This window comes from Cuculus canorus, chromosome 1 (genome assembly GCF_017976375.1).
Source record: "Cuculus canorus isolate bCucCan1 chromosome 1, bCucCan1.pri, whole genome shotgun sequence".
NCBI classification, from domain to species: domain Eukaryota; kingdom Metazoa; phylum Chordata; class Aves; order Cuculiformes; family Cuculidae; genus Cuculus; species Cuculus canorus.
In genome coordinates, this window is record NC_071401.1 from 154,373,765 (window position 1) to 154,396,516 (window position 22,752).

A 22,752-nucleotide genomic window follows, 5' to 3' on the forward strand; every position below is an offset into this window, starting at 1 on the left:
GGGATGCAAGGTGAATATCTTGCAGTCTTTGCCTCCTTACACCTCTGTGGGGGCCGAGCTTACACTTCCATGGGGGCCAGCCTTACACCTCCAAGGGGGCCACCCTTACTCCTCTGTGGGGGTGAGCCTTACCCCTGCACGGGGGGCAGCCTTACACCTCCATGGGGCCCAAACTTATACTTCCATGGGGCTAGCCTTTCTCCTCCATGGGGGGCACCCTTACACTTCTGTGGGGGCCAGTTTTACACCTCCCCAGGGGCCAACCTTACCCCTCCATGGGGGGCAGCCTTACCCCTCTGTGGGGACCAACTTTACCACTCTGTGGGGACTGCCTTCCCCCTCTGTGGGTCCAGCCTTACTCCTCTGTGGGGGCCAACCTTACCCCTCTATGGGGATCAGCCTTACCCCTCCCTGTGGGCCAGCCTTGCCTTTCCATGGGGACCAGCCTAACCCTTCTGTGGGGGGCAGCCTTACTCCTCCATGGGGGCCAAACTTAAACTTCCATGGGGCTAACCTTACTTCTCCATGGGGGCACTCTTACCCCTCCGTGCGGGTCACCCTTACTCCTCTGTGGGGTCCAAATTTACCCCTCCATGGGGGCTAGTCTTATGCCTCCACGAGGACCAGTTTCCCCCTCCACGGGGACCAGACTTACCCCTCCATGAGGGGCAGCGTTACCCCTCCATGGGGGCCGCAGGTAGCAAAGCGCTGTGCTGGGTTTCATGGCTGAGGGGTACGGGAGTGCCAGCGGGCGGCTGCCCCCTCACTTCTGCTGGGCTCCGCCTGAGAACGCGTGGCATCCCTCGCCCCCCTCTCCCCATGCCGGTGGCATGCAGAGGTGTCCCCCTCCCCTCCATCACCGACTCCTGCCCCACGGCCACCCCACACCTCCCTCCCCCCCCATCCACGCTGTGTCAGCGGCCGCGGTGCGGTGGAAGCGCGGGGGGGGGGAGGGGGATGTGCGCGCTCCCGGCGCGTCCCCGTGGGCGGGAGCGCGCGGCTCGTCGCCGCCGCCGGGCTGCCAGGCACGGCTCGGCGCGGCTCGGCTCCGCTCGGCTCGGAGCCCCCCGCGCCGACATGGACGGGGGAGCCTTCGGAGCGGGCAAAGCCGGCGGCGCCTTCGACCTGAACGCCTTCATCCGGCAGCCGCAAACCCTCCTGCGGCTCGTCTCGTGGGTAAGGCTCCCGCGGCACCGGGAGGCGGGGATGCGACCCCTCCGCGTACCTCCGTGTGTGTGTGTATGTCTGTGTATATACTTATAGCTTTATAAAATCATTATGTTATATGTTATGTATCATTATACGTTAATATAACTGTATGCTAATTCTCTATTCTCTATCCTCGTATATTCTCTGTTCTATCTTATATCATACACCTTATATCTCATACCTTATATCTCATACCTCATATCTCATACCTCATATCTCATACCTCATATTACATCTTATATCTTACATCTTATATCTTATATCTTACACCTTATCTTATATTATCGAGAGCAGTCGTGGATGCCCCCTCCCCGGAGGTGTTCAAGGCCAGGTTGGAGGAGGCTTTGAGCAACCTGATCCAGTAGAATGTGTCCCTGCCCATGGCAGGGGGGGTTGGAACTGGGGGATCTTTGAGGTCCCTTCTGATCTAAACCAGTCTATGATTTTATATTTATTACTATATATTTTATATATGCTGGTGTAGGTCTATGTATCCCCCATATGTGGATATGCATGTGTCAGTTGACACTGTTTTGGGGGTTCTTCCCTGGGGAGGGAAGTAGGGAGCTGGTTTGGGCCATGACCCAGTGTCCATCTCTGCTGTTTTGGGGGTGGTATCTTTCCACTCCACGCTCCCCATGCTGGTGGGTTTACGGTAGGTCCAGGGGGGTCACAGAATATAAGGTAACGAGGGGGAGCTGGTGGTGATGCTGCAGTCCTGGTGTGGCTTCCCAGCGAGTTGGGGCTCAGGGATGCTGGGCACTGGCTGTGCTGGGGCGAGTCAGGGGGGCTGTGGGGCTGGATGTTGCTCTGCATTTTATCCTCTCCTCCCTCCCTTCAACCTTGTTTCCCTATAATGCTTTCCCCTCCATAATTTGTAGGAAAGGTTGCAGGGGGAATGGGGGGTCTAACAGGGCTGATGGGGAAGGCAAGGGGTGCCAGGGGGAAGGTCTTTCCCTCTTCCCGGAGTGCCAGTCCCATGGCTGCTTGACGTGTATGTGCAAGAAGGTCATTGGGATTAAGGAAGCGAGAGCTGCAACACCGAGCCGGCGGGAGAGAGATTGAGGTCTCCACCGGGCACAGAGAAGGGAGGGCATGGAGAGGGAATGGAGAAGACACATGCGCACCGTAGCAAGGAGGAGAGATATCAGGCTGGCTTTGGAAAATAAAATAAAAACAGTGCCACGCAGGGGAAACAAGCAGGGAAAAGAGAAGGTGGACCTGGTGCTTCTGGTGTGCTGGGTGGCTGATGTCCCCTCTGGGTGACTGGAGAGCCCCAAGACAGCTGAGGACCTGATTAATGCGGGCAGTCTGTCCATCCGTCCATCCGCTTGAGCTTGTTTACAGTACAGCAGATCACACTGGGAGCGAGCTGGCTGCAGCAGCGCTGCCACTGGACGCTGGGTGAGGGGTTATGCGCAGCCCCTGCTCCTGGGCAGTTGGAGTGGAGCCAGCCTGTGTGTCTGGGAATGATGGACGTGGTGTGACCTACAAAGGCTCTCCTGCTGCTAATCTCTGTGGCATAATTTTCTCTTTATCTCTCTCTTTTGATTTGGTGGTGTTTTTTTCCCCTTGTCGTCCAAGCACTGCAGGATTTTGACTTCCAGGAGGCGCCAGGTGAGGGAGAGAGAATGGAAAATATGTTTATTTTTTGATTAGGCACCTACTCTGCTTCAGAATGTCTCAAACACGGTTGACTTGCTTGCCAAGCTCAGACTCATGCCCCACAAGGTCTCTGCAGGCAAGGAGCACTCCCTGGGGACTGACGTCTCCTTGGGATCTCACGTTGTTTCTCCCTGCCCACCTGACCTTGACAGAGGACAGGACGGGATTTAGCCCAGGCACTTCAGTTGGCTGTGGAAACTAATGTCCTTTTGCAGGAGGTGGAGGTGCTCCAGGTCAGCGGTTCGACAAGGGAGGCTGGCCTGGCCATTGTGGTGCAAGGCTACGCATGCATCTCTTTTCTCTGGAAATATGAGGTCTTTCTGCTTTTCCACTGGCTTAGTCTTTTCTGTCCTCCTAGGCATCTCCCTCTCTGCAAAGTTGGGGAGCCAGAAGCTCACCCCAGATATTTAGTTGTGGGTTTGGTCTTTTTTCTGCCTTGAGACCAAGAGGAGTCCTCATGGGCATTGAAGTTCTATCTCAGACTGTCACAAGCACCAGACCCTTTATGGCCCCTTCTCATAAATGGGTTGAACTTCGCTGCAAAAAGATGAGTTCATGGATTTTTTGCCCTTCTCACTCTCTTTGGAAAGGGTTCAGCAGTTCCAATGGTCAGAGCCTTCCACCATAAATCTATTCATGGCTGGGTTTTTATCCATTTGCTTTTGTGCTCTTGTGCCCTTCAATTTAAATGGTGCTTTTCCCTCCCTGGTGTTTTCCCCTTGATGTATTTATAGCCTGCGATCACATCCGCACTTAGCCAGGCTCTACGAGCCAAACCCTTCTGGTGGCGAAGGGCTGTCCCTCCTTGTGGTCTCCATGAGAGTCCTTCCTTTCACCCATTCTGGCAGGAAGCACCTTGCTGTCCATTTCATGAAATCTCATTTGCCTTTGTCTTGCACGTGGCATGGGTGGTCCATCATCTCCCCTGGGCAAGCTGGAGACTCCTTTCATCCCATTTCACGTGATGAGCTTTCACTGAGAGCAGAAATTCTCATGATCACTTCCCCAGGCAGTGACCTTGTGCTCAGGTCATGCTGAGACCTTAGGAGACTCTCTCTTTTAGGAGACTTTATGGTGGCACTGAGGTGTGTATGGCTTTCTACCAACTTGGCTTCTGCCTATGGAGTTTGCGGTCCAACCGAGATGGCAGCAAATCTCCAGGGAGAGCTGCAGTAGCAGGAGTGGATGAGGTGACTGAAGGTTATTTATTTTGCTCTTTGCTGAAGAGGAGATGGGATAGGTTTGACAAGGAGGATGCTAAACTATGGAAAGAGGTAATTCTGGAACCTCTGTTCACTGTGACAGTGTTGTGAGGCAGCTCAGGTTTCTTGGGTGTTTCAGAGGTCAGCAGAATAAGTATGCATCTCCCTCCAGAAAAGTTGCCTGACGTGGGTGCTGGCAAGTGGTGGTGGTCCTCCAGAGTGCCCACATTAGGTTTGGATGTTCAGCTGTAGTGTGAGCAATTTCTCTGCTGCTGCCTGCCCTGATACTCTTGCCTGGATGAAACCTTGTAGATCAGGGAGGCAGCTCTATGGAGCAGTCCCTCCTGAGCATCTCTGCTGAGGATACCTCCAAAGGCTTCTGGATCTTGCAGTGAGGGGACTTGTCCAGTCTGGCTGGACTGAGGCTTGCACTGTGAAATCAGTGTGCTGCTGAAAGATCCTGGAGGCTTCCCCACCTGTCTGTGGAGAAGGACAAAAAACAACTCCCTCCCTATTCCCAGTGGTAATGAAGAGAAGACAAGCATCTCGCCTTGTTGCAGTGGGTGGCTGAGGTTTACTCTGATTCTTGGTCTTTCAAGGCATTGGTCTATGCTGGACCACTAGCTATAACACAGAGGCATGCTCTGAGCTGAGCAGCATCACACAATTGATGCCCCACAGTAGATGAGATGTGGGTGCATGGGTGGGTTTTCTAACACCTTGACATATAGAGGTCAGCCCTCTTAGGTGACCCAACAGCTGGAGCTAGTGGTGCTGCAGCTGGAACTAGCAGAGCTGGGTGACCCACATTGAGCTAGAGCTGTGCTACAGTGTGTGGCTCCAGGATTGTTCCTGAAATAAAGCAGGCAAGCGTGGGCACATCCCTGCGTAATCCTGTTGTGCCCTGACCCGCGGTGCTCTCCACAGCCGGCACAGGGGAGCTGGGAGGCTCCTTTGCAACTCGCAGGCATTGAATGTAGCACTGGCTCCATAAATAAGTAAAATGCTAATAGAAACAGGCTGTTCCAGGAGCTCCTGACTGCTTGGAAACCTGCTCACTGGAGAAACCTGCTCACTGGAGAAAGTGCTGCTCAACATAAAACCCTAACGAGGCAAAGGTAACTTGCTTTTTGGAAGAAGGCCCAGCTAGGTGGCTTGAGTGAGAGTATTTTCAACCACAGCCTTGTACGCAAAGCAGCCCATTAAAACTTGCGACACGGAGTGACACCCCAAATTTCTCTCTAATGCCAAGGGCACTACTCCTCAAAAGGGTGGTTTGGTGAGGGGAGGTGCTGCTGTCCTCCGTCTCCTTCTCTATCACCTGCTGCCATTTCCACCACGTCTGTTGGCTAACCAGACAAGGCAGATGAAGGACAAGAACCACATCCCCAGCCTCACCACAATGGGCTGGAGGACGAGGACAAGCACCAGCATGGCACAGAGCCCTGTCTCCTGCCTTGCCAGTGGGTCCCTGGCTTGCCACACTGACACCCTGCTTATGACACTCTGCTTACAACATCCCTTCCCTCTTCCCCACATACCACCTTTTGTTGTGTGGAAAGGACACCTCATGTGGGTTTTTGGTGGCAGCTAAACTGAGACTTAGAGCCCGGGGCCTTTGTTAAGTCTGAAACCAGCTGCAACCTCCACTTTCTTTCTGTCTTGAGTAAATTTAGCTGAGATGTTTCCCATGTTTCTAGACCATTGCTCGTGCTCTCTGCCTCTGCTCCTCCATGTGACTTTTGCCCAAGCCACCGTGCTTATTGTCTGCATTGAAACAAACATGGTGGTTCAAAGTGTGCGCTTTCCGTCAAGGCCTAGGTACAGTTCTTCATGGGAACCTCTTCCTTGAGTCCACTTCAAAAGGGTTTTTGGGGATCACTGTGACTGGGATTGGGTGAGAGGCCATGTCAGAAGATAAGCAATAGATGTGCAGAGCCACCAGGTATTTCAGGGTTGGATGCAGGGGTCACCTTATTTCCAGGGTAGCATTTCCAGGAAAGATCTTGGAGAAGGAACAAATCTCTCATTAATGGCATTTGCAAATAAAAATCTGAGAAATGGCACGTACGGACCAAAGACAGTCAGAAATATGAGTGAAAAAATTAGATAATCGTATGTAATATGCTATTTCAAAACATGAGAGACACACAGGTGAGGAGCAAAGAAACTGCATGGTGATGAGACTTGGCTAAGACAAAGAGGCTACCCAGAGAAGCGGTGGAGTCTACATCCTGGCGGTGTTCAAAAAATGTGTAGATGTGGTACTTCGGGGCATGGTTTAATAGGCATGGTAGTAGTGTACTGATGGTTGGACTTGATGATCTTAGACGTCTTCTCCAACCTTAAAAATTCTATGATTTGTGGCAAGACAAGGCAGCAGAGAGGCTTAATGTGGCTGTAAGAGATGTAGGTAGCCGTGGATGCAGTCCTCCACCTAGGATGGCACAGGCAAGGAGGGAGAGATGTCTTACTAGAAAGAAAACTGAACGGTTCCTCATGGACAAAGATGCAACTTTTGGGTGGTCACTTTGCTGAGCAGTGACCTGGCTATATGAGGACTATCTAGAAAGCACAGAAAGACATGGATACCAGCATGGAGGTGTTGTCATGGGGAGCTGTCACTAGTAGTGATGGGACAGAAGATGCTATTTGACCATGAGAAAAGCATGAAATCTGTGAAACTGGACAGAGCTTCCTGTAGTTGCTCGCTGGGACATAGCTCCCTGTTATATCAGTGAGCATCTTCCCATGGCAAAGCTCTCCTCCCTCCCTGGGGTGGTACCTGCAGGCCTGGCTGTCATCAGAGGCTTGCTGGCTGCAGGACGCCCCAGCATCGCCCAGGGTTTGGGCTGCTATGGGGAGGAAGATCTCCCCAGGCATGGGTTTGGCAGGAGACAGAAGGGTTAATGGCTGGCCTGTGAGCTGCCAAGCGATGTGTGAAAAAAAAGCCTGTCCCAGATCCCGTGGCAGGAATTAGGGATGCAGAGCCTTTCTCCCCTCCATCACCTGCTCTGGCTCAGCCCTGCTTGGGGAGCTGGTGCCACATGGCTGCTGGCCAGGGAGGGTGAGCTGGGAGGGAGATGGTGGTGTACCTATGCTCTTCCCCGATCCCACGCTCTGAAGAACTGGGGACAAATGGGTGCAGGGAAGCTGGTCTCCTCCAGCACCCGCTCAGGGCGCAGACAGGCTGTCGACCGTGGGCAGGAATTGTTCACTGCCTGCGTGGTGCTGGCTGGAGGGTATAAATAGAGGCCGCCTGTTCCCAAGCTGCTAGCCCCATACGTATCAAAAGCTGCATATGTTTTCTTCAAAATGAACTAAATACAAGTAGGTTTAATGATAATAATCATCATTATCATCCATGCCTGTACAGGGCTCTCCAAAGCTTTCCAGAAACTCCATTTGCTAGTGGCTGAATGAAAATGTAAGCTAGATCATCTCTGCCAGTTTTATCGTTTTTCACTCTCCCTCACTCTTGCTTTCTTTTTAAACAGATTTATTCCTGGTCATTACCAGATCAGACTCAGAAGAGGTTATGGCTTCATTCTGCCCCCAGTGGATTTGATTTCAAGTCCCATGAGGAATATTATGTCACCAAACTATTTCCTCTCTATAACAGAATAAAAGGGGGCTTTGGGAAAGGGAGAGGCAACGTGCAGTGTGACAGAGCCTGTGACCAGAGGGCATCACAATGAGCCCAAGCAGGCAGCTCAGCAGAAACCTTGTTGTGGGGTCTCAGGGATGAAGTCTGGAGGCAGTGTGACAAACTCCTGGGATGACAAGCAGGAAAATCCTAGAGCACCGCCAGAGGCTGACTGTGCTGTGGCTCCATCACATGATGCTTGGGAGCATCTGATGTAGGGCTGGGGATGGGCAGCATGGCAGAAAGCCTCACATGATGCTCAGAAGGTTTTGCCTGGATTTTTGTGGGGCTGAACCTACAGCAGGGAGGTAGAGAGGGACCAGAGAGCCTCTCTCATCTTTGCCTCTGGTAAAATCAAATCACCGAGTTCAGTGAGAGTAAAAAAAAAAAAAAAGCTCTTTTATAGTGGCATGCAGCCTTTCCCTGTTCTGCACTTTTCACGCTGTAGTGAGCCCTTACAGGCCTGTAATGGCTAGCACGACCCCCTTGAGAAACCAGGACAGGGAAACTCTCAGCCTCTCCCTGTCTCGTCCCTGCAGTGCTTAGCAGTACGTTGATTTTGCTGCATCTTGCAGCAAATTGTTCTGTCTCTGTCGGCTTTGCAGGGTGCCTGGTTCTGGGCTTTGCTTGGTGTCTTTGAAGAAAATCTAGGAAAATCATTGCAACAACCTATGTGGATGTGATGTTTAAGGACCGAGAAAAGCCGAAGCCCAGTAGCAACACTCAGTTTGTCAGATCTTCTCCATGTACTGGTTTTTGTCCCTTTTCTGGAGGTCAGATGAATACACTACTGCTTATTAAATATGCATCTCCAGGCACACTGCACACATGCCCAATTAACGTTGATCTTGGAAGCTTAAGGAAACTCTCTCAACCTAAAAATCTAGTTACTTCAAGTCCTGTTAACTGAGTTAAGCAGCCTTACTGAAGAAATTAGGCCACTGAGGTGCACAGAGCTGGGGACGAATGGCTAGTTTTCATTGCTGAGCGCAGGAAAGTGGTTAATGATCTCCCTCTGTGGAGTGGAAGGATGGGCTGCATTTGGGAATGCCAGGATGCAAGCCTTTGTGTCCACCTCCTGTCTGCCTTCAGACCAGTCACTTCTATACATCTTAGTGCTCAGTCAGGACAAGGCCCCTGCCATCTTCTCGTCTTCTCTTCACAGCTGGGTGCATATTTTGGACCATTTTATTAGAGGCTGCAGGCGAGACCTCCTGCAGCGAGGATTTGCTGTGCCAAATGGGTAGAAGGAACGAAAACGTAAATGCTTCATCCTTGCAGACTTGGTGCTTTGTTTATAATCCAGGCAGCATTCATACAGCACCTGCTGCCCGCATCATCTTTGCACAGGCATGGATTGTGAAATCAAGGCAATTTATTCTTTCTAAGACGACTTGCTACATCAGTGAGCTTCTATCCACCCACCGCTTTACCAACAAGAGGTGTCTGCCATGGATTAAGCATCCAACAATTTCTCCTGAGGGCTGCGACATCTGGGCTCTCATAATTATATTTTTTTCTAGAAAATTGTTTGTCTGAGTGCCTGTTGCAACAGCTTCTGGATACAGATATTACGGATGATGCTGCCTGTAGGCAGCAGCAGCAATCACCTCTTCTGCTGTCCAGCTCTGCCTGTTGGTCTGAAACCTCTGGTTTGAGCCTGCCCATTCTTGCCCAATCTCTGTTACCCTGTCCAGCTCATGGCTTCTATGCACAGTGGATCCTTGCAGCATTTTGCTGTGCCGTGAGAGTGGTGGTGGGAGCAAGCCCTCTCCACTGCCACTGACTTTGCCCTCTCTACAGCACTGGAGAGTAGAACATGGACCAGAGCTGATACCAATGGTGAGGAAAACGTAGAGAGCAGCAGACAGCCTGTATGCTCCTGTGCTGCCGTCCATAGAAAGCTTTCCTAAGGACAAAGAAGACTTTGGGGTGGCTGTTTCAGGACACAGAAGATAAGCATCTGCAGTGACTTGTTCTGCTCAGAAGTGAGAGTGGCATTAGTGGAATCTCCCCAGAAAACTCTTAGATCATCTTAAATCAGGTGTTTACCAATAAATCATAGCTTGGGCACCTGCAGGCTGTGAAATGGGTTTCTCTTCATAGGAGCAAAGTTATGGCAACGTGGCTGACCAAACATGGAGAAAGGAGGTTAGGAATGCCACCTCTGCTTGAAAGTTAGGGAGAGGAAGATGTCCCTTTGGTCTCATGACTCTGACGTGTCTTTATGACATGCCAGCGTAAAGAGATGTGGAAGAGCAAATGCAAAAAGGACTTGTTCTACTTCTTTCACTCACAGATGAGACATCTTCCAGGCCGCAGCAAAGCCAAAGATCAGTGCAGAGGGAAGATGTGTATCAGTATATAAGCAGAGTAAACAGAGGTGTCTCTGGGGAGGGACTGTTACAGAAGTTCATTCATACCAAATGAGTAAGCAGAGACTCACAATATAGCTCATTGCAAGGGCTGACCTAACTCAGGGTGTTGACAGGTTTTGAGTTCTAAACCAAACCTAATACCAGACAGTACTTCAAATTTTGAGTCTATTTCTCGTCTTCCAAAGAGAACACATGCTTTTCGTCTTGTGCTGTGGAAAACCGAGCATCCACTTTGTAACCCTGTTATAGGGAGGTTGGAGGTGGCAGCATCAGCGCTGGTCAAGCCTCATACCCAGATGTCACTTCAAGGAGTCTGTCAGCTCCCCCTCAGGTCAGACTACAGTGTTACTGCCAATTATCCTAGGCAGACCTGTCAGCCCAGCCTGTTGTGAAACCGGGTGAGACTTCCCACTGAAAGAGCCTGGCTGTAATTGTGTGCAATTTTGCTGCTTTCCAAACCATTCAGGCTGAAATTTTGAAGACCAGACCTTTGTTTCAGGAAGAAGATATTTTTATTTGATTTTCATGGGCGATTTCTGCAAAGTATGATCAATCTCGTTTTTGAGAAGAAGGAGGAGGAGGACAAATCAGCTGTTTTATTTCCGAGCTTAAAAAGCTCTTGTGAACTTTCAGAGAACCCATACAGTCCCTGCACTTAGGAGCACCGCCTTCCAGCTTTTCTATTTTTCTCAAGTGTGTCAAAAATACACCCAAACTCAGCAACTGAAGTGTGACTCAATTACAAGCCTTGGGGTGAAAAAAAATATTTGTGTCGGTGGATACTTGTTAGAAAGAGTGTGGCAGCTGAAACGTGGTCAGCATTACCCACCCAAGGGTTGTTGGCGACCATGAGTAAGGTTTTTCCTCTGGTTCTTGATGCCATAAGTCAAGCAGCAGAGGTCTGTGGTGTGGATCTCAGGCGTCCAACCCCACCAATGATAGATAGTGTGTTGGTTTGGCATTAATCAACAGTTAATTTTCCCTGCACTCACAAAGGTGCTTCTCTGCTTTCTGGGTTGTCTGCCATGTCCTCTTCTGGTGCTTAGTTGGATTAAGTGGTAGTGATGTTCTGCTGACTTAGCACACCCTCAGACCTACCTTCACTCCCTGCAGGAGACTTGGCTACCTTTTCTTCTTGTGCTTTTTCTCCTTGGGAATCGGGCAGTGATTCCAAGGGTGCCAGGCTCCTATTGCACAGACAAGAATGCTAGCAAGAGTGCTCCAGTGATGTCCTAGTGCACGTCATATGTATTTTCACCCCATACTTGAGGTCCAATTTCCCTTCTGTCTGGGGCCCTTGCCGTTCCTACCAAAGGTTTCAAGATGTCCTGCAATGAAAAATCTGTACCTGCTGCCTTAATCTTCCCGTCTTTCTCCTGTGGCTGTGAGGGGAATCTGTGTAGTGGAGATGCAGGACTGGGGCTGCTGTAAATAGCTCTCCGCTTTGGTGAACCTGCTGTGTCAAAGAGGGATGGCCTTTTGGCAGGTGACAAAGGCTAAAGCCATGATTAGACCAGCAATTGTGGATTATGGCATTTCTACCTGGACTCATCCTTAATTCTAGCTGATTTAAGAGAATGTGCAGCAGCAGTGGTGGTGACGGGAAGGGAGAACTCCTGGTGGCTCTGCCAGGTGGATGTTTGGCCCATGAAATCTGTGGGGAAGATTGAAGGGTGTCAGTGTACAGGCAAGTAGGCAGAAGGATAGGTGGTGTCATGGGCTGAGGTGATGGAAGACTGGTGGAGAGAGGTGTGTGATGTGCAGGGAGAGGGGCAGAGCGGGAACCCGGCAGAATGGAGCTGCAGAGCTGTGAATTGTAGGAGGGTGGATGGGTAAAAGAGCATAGTAGCTGAATAGATCAAATCAGTGAACAAATGCGTGGTAGAAACAATTAATTCCTAGAAGGGAAAGGAGTGTGTGGGAGAATAAGTGCATACTAAGAGGATTTCCGCTACTTGAAACCCTTGTGTGCAGGCACCCGCACCAAAACTGTATCCCAAATTACACTTTGTGTCACCTCACTGTGTGTCTGTGGGAAGCCACCCTTGCTCCAGGCTGAGACCACTTTACATTGCTTTAGATCAGATGGATAAAAAAGCTCAATCTATAAGTGTCCTATTTTAAGTTAATCCTCAGAAATAAAATGAGACCATCTCCCCAGTAAATTCCATGCGGCTACAGCCCAGACAAGGCAGTGAAACAGGAGCTGAGGTGTCTGTCCCCTGCAGAGCTCAGCACCTTTTTGCTGGTCCAGAGAGATGGAGCTGGCCCTGACATGTCTCCCTCCTTCCTTCCCACCAGGTGTTCTCCATCGTGGTGTTCGGCTCCATTGTCAATGAAGGGTATGTGAACCGTGCAGATGAGACACAAGAGCACTGCATTTTCAACCGTAATCGCAATGCCTGCAACTATGGCATTACCGTGGGTGTCCTCGCCTTCCTCAGCTGCCTTCTTTACCTGGCTCTGGATGCCTACTTCCCGCAGATCAGCAGCGTCAAGGACCGCAAGAAGGCAGTGCTCTCAGACATCGGAGTCTCAGGTGAGCTTCCTGGCCAGTTGACCGTAGTGCCCCTCTCTCCAAAGGCTAGGGAGAGGAAAAGAGCTTCTGCCACCTCACCTGCCAGGTTCCTGCTGTCCGGGAGGTCTTTGGGTTTCTTGCTTTCCCTCAGATCTTCTCTTTCTCTCTCTCCTTTTCTTTTGCTCCGTAGGTATAGCTCAGGAAGCCCTTTAGGCTCAACACGTCTTGCCTCCACGCATGCTTGCGCTTGCCAAGGCTGAGTGTTGTTGCCTCTTTAGCTGGTACATCCTTATTTTCCAGCTCCAGGTGACTGAACTCTATATATTATAAAAAACTAATGAGGATTTCATGCAGGCTGACTAAACCAGTCTTCCTAGATTACCTGCTATTCCACAGATGAATAGCTCTGCAGGACCTCATCCAGCCCTGAGATTTATTCTAACTTTTAGTCAGATGTCTCCATCCCCAGCAGTGTGTTGAACTGACACAGAGCAATGATGTGTGTATATGCACGTGTGTAACACCAGTCAGCAGCATCACGAGGAGACACTTTGCTCTCGTGTTATGATCCTGAGTCACTCTCCCAGCTTAGTCCAGCTGTGGAGGCAAACTTCTCCATGTCAGGGTTCCCCCACAGTTTGTTAAAGGGGCTTATGAGGAGAGCGAGAGCAGGATCAGATGCAGCATCTGAACTTGTTTAGGACTTCTGGCTTGCAAGTTTATTCGTGGTTAGCCCCTTGCCTGGCAGACCTGTGGACAGCTGAGAAGGGGAAGGACTGAGCCCTGTTTTGCTGCTGGGTATCTGGCTGTGCCTGGCAGGAAAGGTGGGTTCTACTCCTTGCCACCAGCTGTCAGTCTATACTTGGAGCTCCCTCCTACCTTTACTCATTGCAGGAGTGCAGGATGTAATGATCCTTCAGCACCTTTCCTTGGTGTGAGTCCCTCAGTCCATGCATCCTTTGCAACTTTAGGATGGCTGCTTCCCACTCTTCTGCAGCTCCCTTGGAATGAATTGCTCTTCAGTCGTCCTTGCAGAACAGGGTTGCAAAGTGGTGGCTGTTTTACAGAGCCCAGGTGATCACTCCTGTACTGGAAGCCCTTCAGGCTCCCTTTCAAGGCCAAATGCAAGTCCTGTGATCAATCCAAACACAAGCAAATGAACTCGCCTGAGGTAACTTTCTGCAGACATCGATTGTCACCTTGACAATTTTGCCGTCAGCAAGCCTGCCAGTTCCCTTGTGGTTAGGCAGGCTGTGCAATCAGAGGTTGGCCCAGTTTGCAACATACTGGTTGGTCTTGTAAGGTTGAAGTTTCCAGAGAAATGCAATGTGTTTATGTTCTGTTCACACACACCTTCTTGATTTCTCTCCCCTTCCCCTTTGGCATGTTGGTGGTGGTTCATCCCAGCCTTTTGGGCATTCCTCTGGTTCGTTGGCTTCTGCTTTCTGACCAACCAGTGGCAGGCTTCAAAAGAAGAGGACAACCCAATGAATGAGGGAGCGGACGCAGCCCGAGCAGCCATCACGTTCTCATTCTTCTCCATCTTCACCTGGGTGAGTAAAGCAGCCCTGATGTTGGATCATGTGTCCTCTGCAGTGTATTAGCTTGTGGGGAATGGAAGGTGACTGGCTAAGACTGATTCCTTCTGACATCCCAGTCCACATGTCTTCTGAGAAGAAGAAGCGGGAGGGCAGGTGGTTAGAAGGCAAACTTGGGAAACAAGGACTCCAGAACTTTTGTGGAAGAAGGTGCTAGAACACTAATAAGCATGATGGGAAAGAGGGTCCCATATCCCAGTAAGGAGCAGCCTTGACAAGTCTCTAATATGACCTTGGACAAGCCAGCTCCCCAAACATGATTTTTCCTCTGCATCAGAGGACTTAAACAGCATTTTCACCTCACAGATGCTCAGAGAAGGGAGCTCCAGGCCGGGGGTTGCACCCATCCCCCTCCCTGCTTTGCTCCCATCACATGAAATGTCAGCGCAAGAAGCTGCAATTTGTGTCACTCTTAGCTCTTCCTCTGCACCCGTGACTGCGGCACTGCCTCACTGGGTTGCCTTTTAGGAAGCAACTCTTAAGACTGTCCTTTCTCAGTAGTTCCTTATTGCTAATTTCCTGGAAGAACTGCGGTGTGCAATCTAAGTATGCCCCACTATTTCCTCCCATCTCTCAAAGTACCAAGCCTGAGTGATTTCTGTCTGAAGCGACAGGTTAGCGCCAAGCAGGAAAGTATTTTAGACCAGTCTCCCTGTGTAAGTCCTTGTGGCTTTACCTTCTCCTCTTCCTATGGGCTGTAACATTGGGCAGGGGCCAGGTAAGAAAGGCTGCCGTGAAGCTGTCAGAGAGGGAGGGGGACTGCAAAGAGTTGTGCAGTCAGCACATTCAGCAAGGTGAAACCCAGCTGGGGCAAGGGACAGCAGCGTGTGTGTCCTCCCACGGATGGTGTCCTGCACTCAAGTGCTGCCAAAGGCCCCTCGTAAGCTCCAGCAGAAAATGCAGTGGGGAGCGAGGCTTTTGCAAGAGGTCCCCCAGGACCCCTTTTTGAGAGGCATGTCCTCAGCAGGGGTGCCACCAGCTGCAGTGGTCCTCCCTGATTCATGGGCTTGCAAGTGGCTAAGTAGGCATCCTCTTCCCCTGTTCCTTGGGGCTTTTATTTCAATCACATGCTCTGGTTTACTGATTCTCCTCCCCAAACCCCTCTCTCTCCTCACAGGGCTTCCTCACATTTCTGGCTTTCCGGAGACTTAGAGACATTACTTTTCAGGAAGAATACAACACTCTGTTCCCTAACTCCCCTTAGTGCCTGTCACTGATGGGGGAACTTGAGGCAAAGGGGTGCAGCTGGAGGAGGTTACTGATAGAGACAGTTCCAACGCTCTGACCATGGGTGTGTGATCACACCAGGGCACGGCGTGGGAAGAGATGTACCATTGAGCTGGTATGGGGATCTCCACCAAACAGTGGATCTCCCTCTGGGGAGTTGGAACTGGCAATTTCTCCTCCTCCTCTGCTCCCTTTTCTCCCTCACCCATATACTAACTAATGCTGCATAACACTGCTGTGCCTTTCTTTTGGTGACTGCTCAGACCTAATACTTCAGCCATGAGATGCCCTCTGCCTCCACCACTATATCTTTTCCATTTTGCCCAGCCCACTTTCCCTGAAGACCCCTAACCCATCACCTACTAGACTGCTTGCCTCTATCAGGGATGCTCTGGGGCAATGAGCTGTACCTGCTGGGGTCTGTGATGCTTAACCCTGGATGCAAGCTCCCTCCATCCACCAAATGGCATCCTGTCTGCAATGCCTGAGGCAGAAAGCAGCATTATGCTTACTACCCAACCCCTGGCCTGGGAAGCAGCTGCCTTGCCTCCTGCTGCTCCTTCCCAAGGACAGTGTGCTGCACTGTCCGGATGTTGGCCAGGGAAAGGGCTACAGGGGGTGACCACTACCTCACTAGTCTGAGTCTAATCCTGCTCTCCTTCCTGACCTCTGCAGGCAAAATGGCTGCATACATCCAGCCTGGCAGACAAACCTTCTGCAGTGTTTGCGGAGGCAGATTGCCTTTCCTAGGGGCAGGAAGGTCTGAATGGGATAACCACGGGCTCTCTGAGCCTCTGTGACTTGCACCGTGTCCGTGAAACCCCACCACTGGGCAGAAGATGCCCACAGGCAGCAGGGAGCCCTGGCAGGCTGTGTGCAGCAGCTGACTGGCAGTCAACCTTGCCCAGTCCTCCTTTCTCTAGGTCAGCTTGTGCTTTCTGTGAGGCAGTCTGAACTTCCATGCACTCGGGGTTTTTTCACCAGCAGTCTTCCAGGTGGGCTTCGCACACTAACCTGTAACCACTACTAACCCCACTTTTGTTTGTTTCTCTTTTTCGGTATGTTCCTCCTCTCTTTCTCCCCTCTCCTTTCTGCTTCCCATCTCTTCCCTCCACCTCCTCCCTTAAAGGTGGGCCAGGCGTTCCTGGCATATCAGCGTTTCCGGCTGGGTGCCGATTCAGCCCTCTTCTCCCAAGACTACATGGACCCAAGCCAGGACTCCGGCATGCCTTACGCTCCCTATACGAATGAGGAGGATGCTTCAGATGCGGTGGGGACGTACCAGCAGCCCCCTCCGGCAGATGCTTTCGACACCGAGACACAGGGTTACCAAACGCAGAACTACTGAGCCACCGATGCCCCTTTCCCTTCCCCTTTTCCTTCTGCCCCCTTTCCCACTGCCGGCAGAAAGCCGAGGCACAAACCAGACACGTGCGTAGTGGCACAAGAGGTGGCTCTCAGCTATGCTCCAGCCTTCTGGGTCATCTGTTTTTATTTATCATTTTTAAAAAAGGAAAAAAAAAAAAGAAAAAAAGGTTTCCCCACCACCTCTTCCTTCTCCTCCCCACCAAAACTACCTGCTAGAACCAAATTCTTCCAAAATCTGTCACTTCATTGTGACAGGAAGGTTCTCCCTTCCCTCCTCTCCCTCCTGTCTTGCTGTGGAGGGCAGAGTCTGGATAGTGGGCAGGAGAGTGGCTACAACACCAGCAGGGCAGGAGAGAGGGTGTTGGGAGCAGAGGGGAAGGAGTGAGGGGGACTGGGAGCCTTCCTAGAAGAGATGGTGTCGCTAAAGGCTGGAGTAGATATGGGAGCATCTGAATCAGGCCAGAGGGCCTGATGTCTCAGGGAGGAAAATGGTGTTACAGTCAGCATGCAGTCGTGCAAGCATGGAGAGGAGTGGGAATGGCATCCCCCGTGCAAAGACAGGGAAGTTTTTCTCTCCCACCCACTTGTGAGGGAGAGATGATTTATTTTTAGAGGGTTTGGGGAGAAATGGTATTGGAAGGGGGAGCACAAAGAGCTAAAATGAGAAGGGAAGGAGGAAGATAAACAAGTACAATCAAAAATCACCGGCCTGTCTGTAGGTAACAGCAGGAGACGCGGCAGAGCAGAGGGGCAGTGCCATGAAATTTGCTCCTTTCCCAAACCCCTTGGATTGAGGTGGAGGTGGTTCCGCTTGCCTGTATGCCCAGCTCACCAGTTTCCTCAGACCTATGTTTAGTGAGGCAGGATGGGGAGCCATACCCAGTCCCTGGCTCCCAGGCACAGTCCCTATGGGAGGAAGGATGGAGGAGGTTTGCCTCTATGGAGTCCTGAGAGCTCCTGTCTCCTGCTGGGTTGGTTTGAAGCGGGGAGGAGAGCTTTGCCATTTCACCCTGGGCAGGAGGAGAAGAAAGCTAGTTTCACTCCTCAGGTCTTGCTGAACCCTCCTCTGTTCTTCTGCTACGAGACTGCAAAGCCTCTTTCTGACACTATCTTTGTAGCATAGGAAAGGAGCAGGACTCCCCTGGAAAGAAATACTGCTGCTGGGACGGCCAGCGTGCTTCTAGCTGCTGCACAGGAGTGCAACCAAGTGGAGAAGGCTCCTTGCCCACACAGCTGTGCTTTGCCTCCTGCTTGGATGGAGAGGAGGTTTTGGTGTGCAGAGAACTTGTTGGGCCCAGGCTGAGCTCTCTGAAAACTAGTCTTATTCTGCTTTACATCGACTCTACCTTAGTGAGTCTCCTCCAGCATCTCAGATCCTGACTGTCTCCAGAGCCTCGCCTAGATGGCAGTAGTGTCTCTCAGACAGAGCTCGTATGGAAACCATTCCACAATGCTCCTGGCTGTGCTTCAAGTAAAGACACAGCTGTGGAAACACATACTTTATTCCAGGATAAAAGTAGGGTGTATCTGTGAAGATGGTGCCTAGAGGGAAATAAAGCAGCAATAGCTACCTGGACAATTCTCTCCAGCACAGACATCTCTCAGAGCACAGTAGCAGAGTTCAGGAGTAGATCCAAAATCCATAGGTGCTCTCCCTGAGAGTCCAGCTTGTTCTCTGTAGCACCCTTAGGAGTTGGGAGAATGAGACCCAGGTCTGGCATGTGGTTGTGTGAGCATCTCATGTGGAAAACGCTGAGTTTCCTTCCCCTCTCCAGTGCTACTCCTCACCAGTTGCACCACAACAACAGGGAAGGGGTAGAAACAACAGGGAAGGGGTAGAAACCGTAGAGCTGCAAGCCCTAAGAGGGAAGGGAGGGCAGTTCTCTGCTATATATAGGCACTGTTTCTACCTGCTCCTACCAGCAGGCTTGTGCTGCCGGTGGCTGTCCCTGTGGGTTGTCCTCCCTGTGGGTTGTCCTTCCCACAGTTTGCCCCAGCTTGCTGGGCAACCACTGGTTAGGTGGTAACCACTGGTGGCAACCACTGGTGAAGATGGGAAAGGGGGACCTGTGGATGCACCAGGAGGAACTAGGCACACATCCCTCACTCTGTGGCTGTGAGTGAAAGCAATACTGTAAATAGCAGGGGTATTTTTTGAAGGGAAGCCCTTCAGGCTTCTTTTTCTGTGGGCTTAGCCTAATATTTAGGCTTGGGAGGGGGTTACTTTATTGAGAGAGGTTTGTTATGACCGTGGCTGGGGGTGAGCTCCCTCCAGTCCATCTCTCCCACCAGAGGAGAGGAAAGAATGCTGAGGTTGAGGCGGAGAAAAATTAGTTGTACTCACTCAGGTTCATGTGTGTCATCCTTCATGCTTTTGTTTTGAGTGTGTGGGGGACCAAGAGGAGAAGGAGTCTGTAAATAGCTAGCCCTCAGCAGAAAAATGCGTGGTGCTTTTTTGGGAGGAACTGCCCATCACCTGTCCCCTCTTCTTGGTGAGGGTGTGAGGGACCGGGTGCATGAGGAGAGGTACAGGCCATATTGGGGGGGGTGTGTGTCTCCTTGGGGCTCTGTTTTGGGGTGTAGCACAGAAACATCTTACATGCCCCTTCTCCAGAGTTATGTAGATGGCTAAACATCATTGGGGGCTGACTCATGATTAAGATTTTCTTTACCCTCTTTGGCTTGCTCCTCTCATGTAACCAGCTGATAGGCTCCGGTGGGTTTGAAGTAGGAATGAGCCTCCCCCTCAGAGCCGGCACATCAGTGAGAGATGAGACAGTTGGCTTCCTGCTGGGTTACTGCCCACCACTCTGTCCCTTTCCTCCTTGTTTTGCATTATAGGAAAGGCAGGAGACACTATAACAGTAGATTCTCTGGCAACTTCTTGCTTTTGCTTGTGGGAGGAGACATACTCTCCTTGCGTTGACTTGCTTTCAGCTTTCGCAGTGTTGATGGGGACAGACTTGAGGGTGGGACTCTCCTTGTTTGCTGGTAGCTCTTTAAAATGCAATTTCTAGAGGCATTTGGCCGGTGCTGCAGCTGATGAGAGATACAGACCTACCCAAAGGGTTGGTTGTCTTATCTTCTGATAAGGTTCTGCCTCTTTCTGGTGATCATAGGCGAGGCCTGAGCAGCTGCCTGGAACATGTCCCTTTTAGATCCTAAACATGGGTGAGATCAGCCCCACTCTAGGGATTAGGAGATCAGAGGGAAGGCTGTATAAGCAAAACGATAAGGCGGCTTTCTTCCCCTTCTGCCATTTGTTCGGATTACAGAGGATTACGCATTCCCCGTTGGGAGCAATGGCCCCTTGATGTCTTATCTTCTGAAGCCCCCAAGATAGGGACTATTTTGTAGAAGTAGGGGCTGTGAAGGGCAAAAGAATGATGAAACTTTGCCCCAGTTCTACCTGTGTCTTCAGTCTCCTAATGTGTCCCCATCCCAGGCTTACCCATGTCCCCACCACACTGTTCATCACCTCATCGCACACCCTTCCCTTCCACGTCATTCCTGGCAGTTCCCTCAGGGGAGGAGGCATTTTTGCCCCTGCAACCTGGCAAGCACTTGAGAGGATCCGGGAAGGCAGTGTTGCAGGGTGGTTCCCACAGGAGTCTTGGCTCCAGTCCCCAGAGCAGGTACAATGCAAGGAGCCCAGCAAGGCCACCTCATGCAGCAAGTCCAAACCATCCATCCAGAGAACTGACTCCCTGCTGCATGTGTGGCATCTGTAATACCACCTGGGCTGCCCTGCCCCTTCCCCTGCCACATTACTGCCTGTGTATAGTATATATATTATATATATATATATTTAAAAAGATGTATAATATAAAGCTATACATATATACTTATATACGATGACTCATGGATGGCCTGCTGCATACAGGATCCCCTGAGTGGTCTTGTCTAAGCCCGAGTGTCCCTTCATCCCCCTTCCCCCTCCACCCCTTGCCCCTGTCTGTTCCAAAATCCAACTACAGTGAATCCTGCCACCTTGGCACCTGTGTTTACAATGTCCTATATATTTGTGGTTAACAAAGTGAAGGTGGTAACTACTGGTGTCTCAATAAAGCTATGACATTCAAAATAACCAAACTATATGAAAAAAAAAACCAAATGTCTGGATTTTCTTCTTTGGGGAGGGGTGGCTTTTCCAGCTCAGTTTGCTTCCACACAGCTTGGCTTTTCCAGCTCAGTTTGCTTCCACACAGCTAGGCTGTAGATTTAGTGACAACTGGTAGCTTGAATGAAGGAAAGAGACCTAAAGAACTGCCCATATTCAAATATGTATTTTGGGGGGAGCTAATGGTTGCTTAGTTTGCTTGCCCTAAATTTCAAAACAAACACACCATCAAGTGTCTCTTACCTAATAAGTAGAAAAACATGAGAAGGAGCTTGACATTCCATATTAAAAGTGAACTCTCACCGTGAAAGGGTGTGGGTGGCTATTGGAGGTATGGATGGGGGACACAGTGAAATACAGGATACAAACCTATATGAAAATAAACAATCATACCCAGGGAAGCAGATCCATTTATTCCTTTGATGTGTCTTTACCTCCATTCATCTGCATGTGGCCATCGCCTGGATGGTTAGCATAGCACACATTTTCAAAACATAATCAAATAGTGGGAAACAAGCTCTCGGGGCTCTGCTGACAGCGGCCATCAGTAACTGATAGTCCACCATTACAAAGGATCTCATTTCAACTGGCTCTGCCATAAAAATAAAATTCAAAATCCCATCCCGTGCCGACGGTAAAGCTTCTTTCTCATCCTCTTTTAATGAACATGTCACCCAAGTACTTGAGTTATCAGATTCCCTTGTGCAGCTTGAGGATGGCAAGCAGAGGCACATGATGGCAAGCTGGTCCTATCCTGGCCTCCAAACTGTCTCCCCTCTTGGGGACACAACTAAGCACACACACACTGTAGCTTCTCATCAGATCATATGTGAAAGTGTTGATAGGCCCATCTGTTTCTGGATTAATCTTTGTTTGGACAAAGACCCTTCCTACAGTCCCAGCTTTTGGAGTGCAAATATTGGGGAGATATCATGCCCACAGAAAGGCAAATGTCTGTGTTGGCAACAGGCGGAACTGAAAACTGGTGAGACAAGGTGTTGCCAAAAGCAAGCATTTAAGATGAATAAGACTCCAACATTACTAGTTTGTTTGTTTCTTCTAATCATTTGAAATCTCTAATTTCGCTTTCTGGTATTTCAAGCTCTTATGAGTCATGTGTTGAAGCTTCTGCCTGCAGCCATGACATCTAGAAATATAATTCTATTATAAAGTTGTTTCTTTTAAAAAAGTTCACATAATTCCAGGACTCGAGGCGATGAGGCTTAGTTTGGTGTAGTGTGGAATTCAATAAAATCAGATGCTTTGGCACAACTGAAACAACCCCATTTCCCGCCCTCAAAAGCCCAACTAGCCTGAAGCTCTGTACAAACTCTTGTTTTGCAGCAATATTTGGCTGTCTCTCGGTGGGATCAGCACTCCTTCAACATTCTCCCTTCTTCTGGCAGCATCTCTCCATGTTGGCTTTCCAGCTTTCCAGCTTTCTAGAGGATGCCGGGGGAAAGAAGTTGCTGTGTCCTCCTCTCTATCTCCAGCTCTCTTTCTTTCCTTAACGCTTGTTCTCTTTACTGCAACATCTCTATTTCTTTGCCATTCCAGCCTGCATGGAAATAGTGGCCTGTGGAAGAGCAAGGAGGGTGTCTGCGCCTGTGGGAAGCATCAGGCTGAGGTTGGTAGAGGTAGCTGGGGAGAGCTCGGAGTGAAGCTGCGTGAGGGCTTGCAATGCCTCCACCGTCCCTTCCTCTAACAGTCTGCCAGAGGAGTAGAGAAGAGCAGCAAGCTGGCTGTGTCGGACAGATCCCTTTTCTTTTCCTTAACATCCTCCTCAAACCTTGCCAAAAATCATGACTTTCCTTTCCAGCC

At 50.4% G+C, this 22,752-nt stretch overlaps 1 protein-coding gene across 2 annotated transcripts; it reads left to right on the forward strand.

Moving 5' to 3' along the window:
- The first annotated feature begins 976 nt into the window (after positions 1 to 976).
- SYNGR1 (synaptogyrin 1) lies at positions 977 to 20,850 on the forward strand. 2 transcript variants are annotated; one of them, XM_054075099.1, is made up of 4 exons: positions 977 to 1,176; positions 12,402 to 12,639; positions 14,026 to 14,171; positions 15,334 to 16,709. In XM_054075099.1, the coding sequence occupies exons 1-4, from the start codon at positions 1,078 to 1,080 to the stop codon at positions 15,418 to 15,420; spliced, it is 570 nt and encodes a 189-aa protein (XP_053931074.1). In that variant the 5' UTR covers positions 977 to 1,077; the 3' UTR covers positions 15,421 to 16,709. The 2 variants fall into 2 exon arrangements, with proteins under 2 accessions (XP_053931074.1, XP_053931063.1); XM_054075088.1 differs by having other exon boundaries at positions 980 to 1,176; positions 16,573 to 20,850.
- Positions 20,851 to 22,752: the final 1,902 nt, after the last annotated feature.

Excerpts from the sequence above, each read along its gene's own strand:
- SYNGR1 (XM_054075088.1), top strand. The coding sequence starts at position 1,078 with ATGGACGGGGGAGCCTTCGGAGCGGGCAAAGCCGGCGGCGCCTTCGAC. Across the intron at positions 1,177-12,401 it reads TCCTGCGGCTCGTCTCGTGG|GTGTTCTCCATCGTGGTGTT; the intron begins GTAAGGCTCCCG and ends CCTTCCCACCAG. Across the intron at positions 12,640-14,025 it reads CTCAGACATCGGAGTCTCAG|CCTTTTGGGCATTCCTCTGG; the intron begins GTGAGCTTCCTG and ends GGTTCATCCCAG.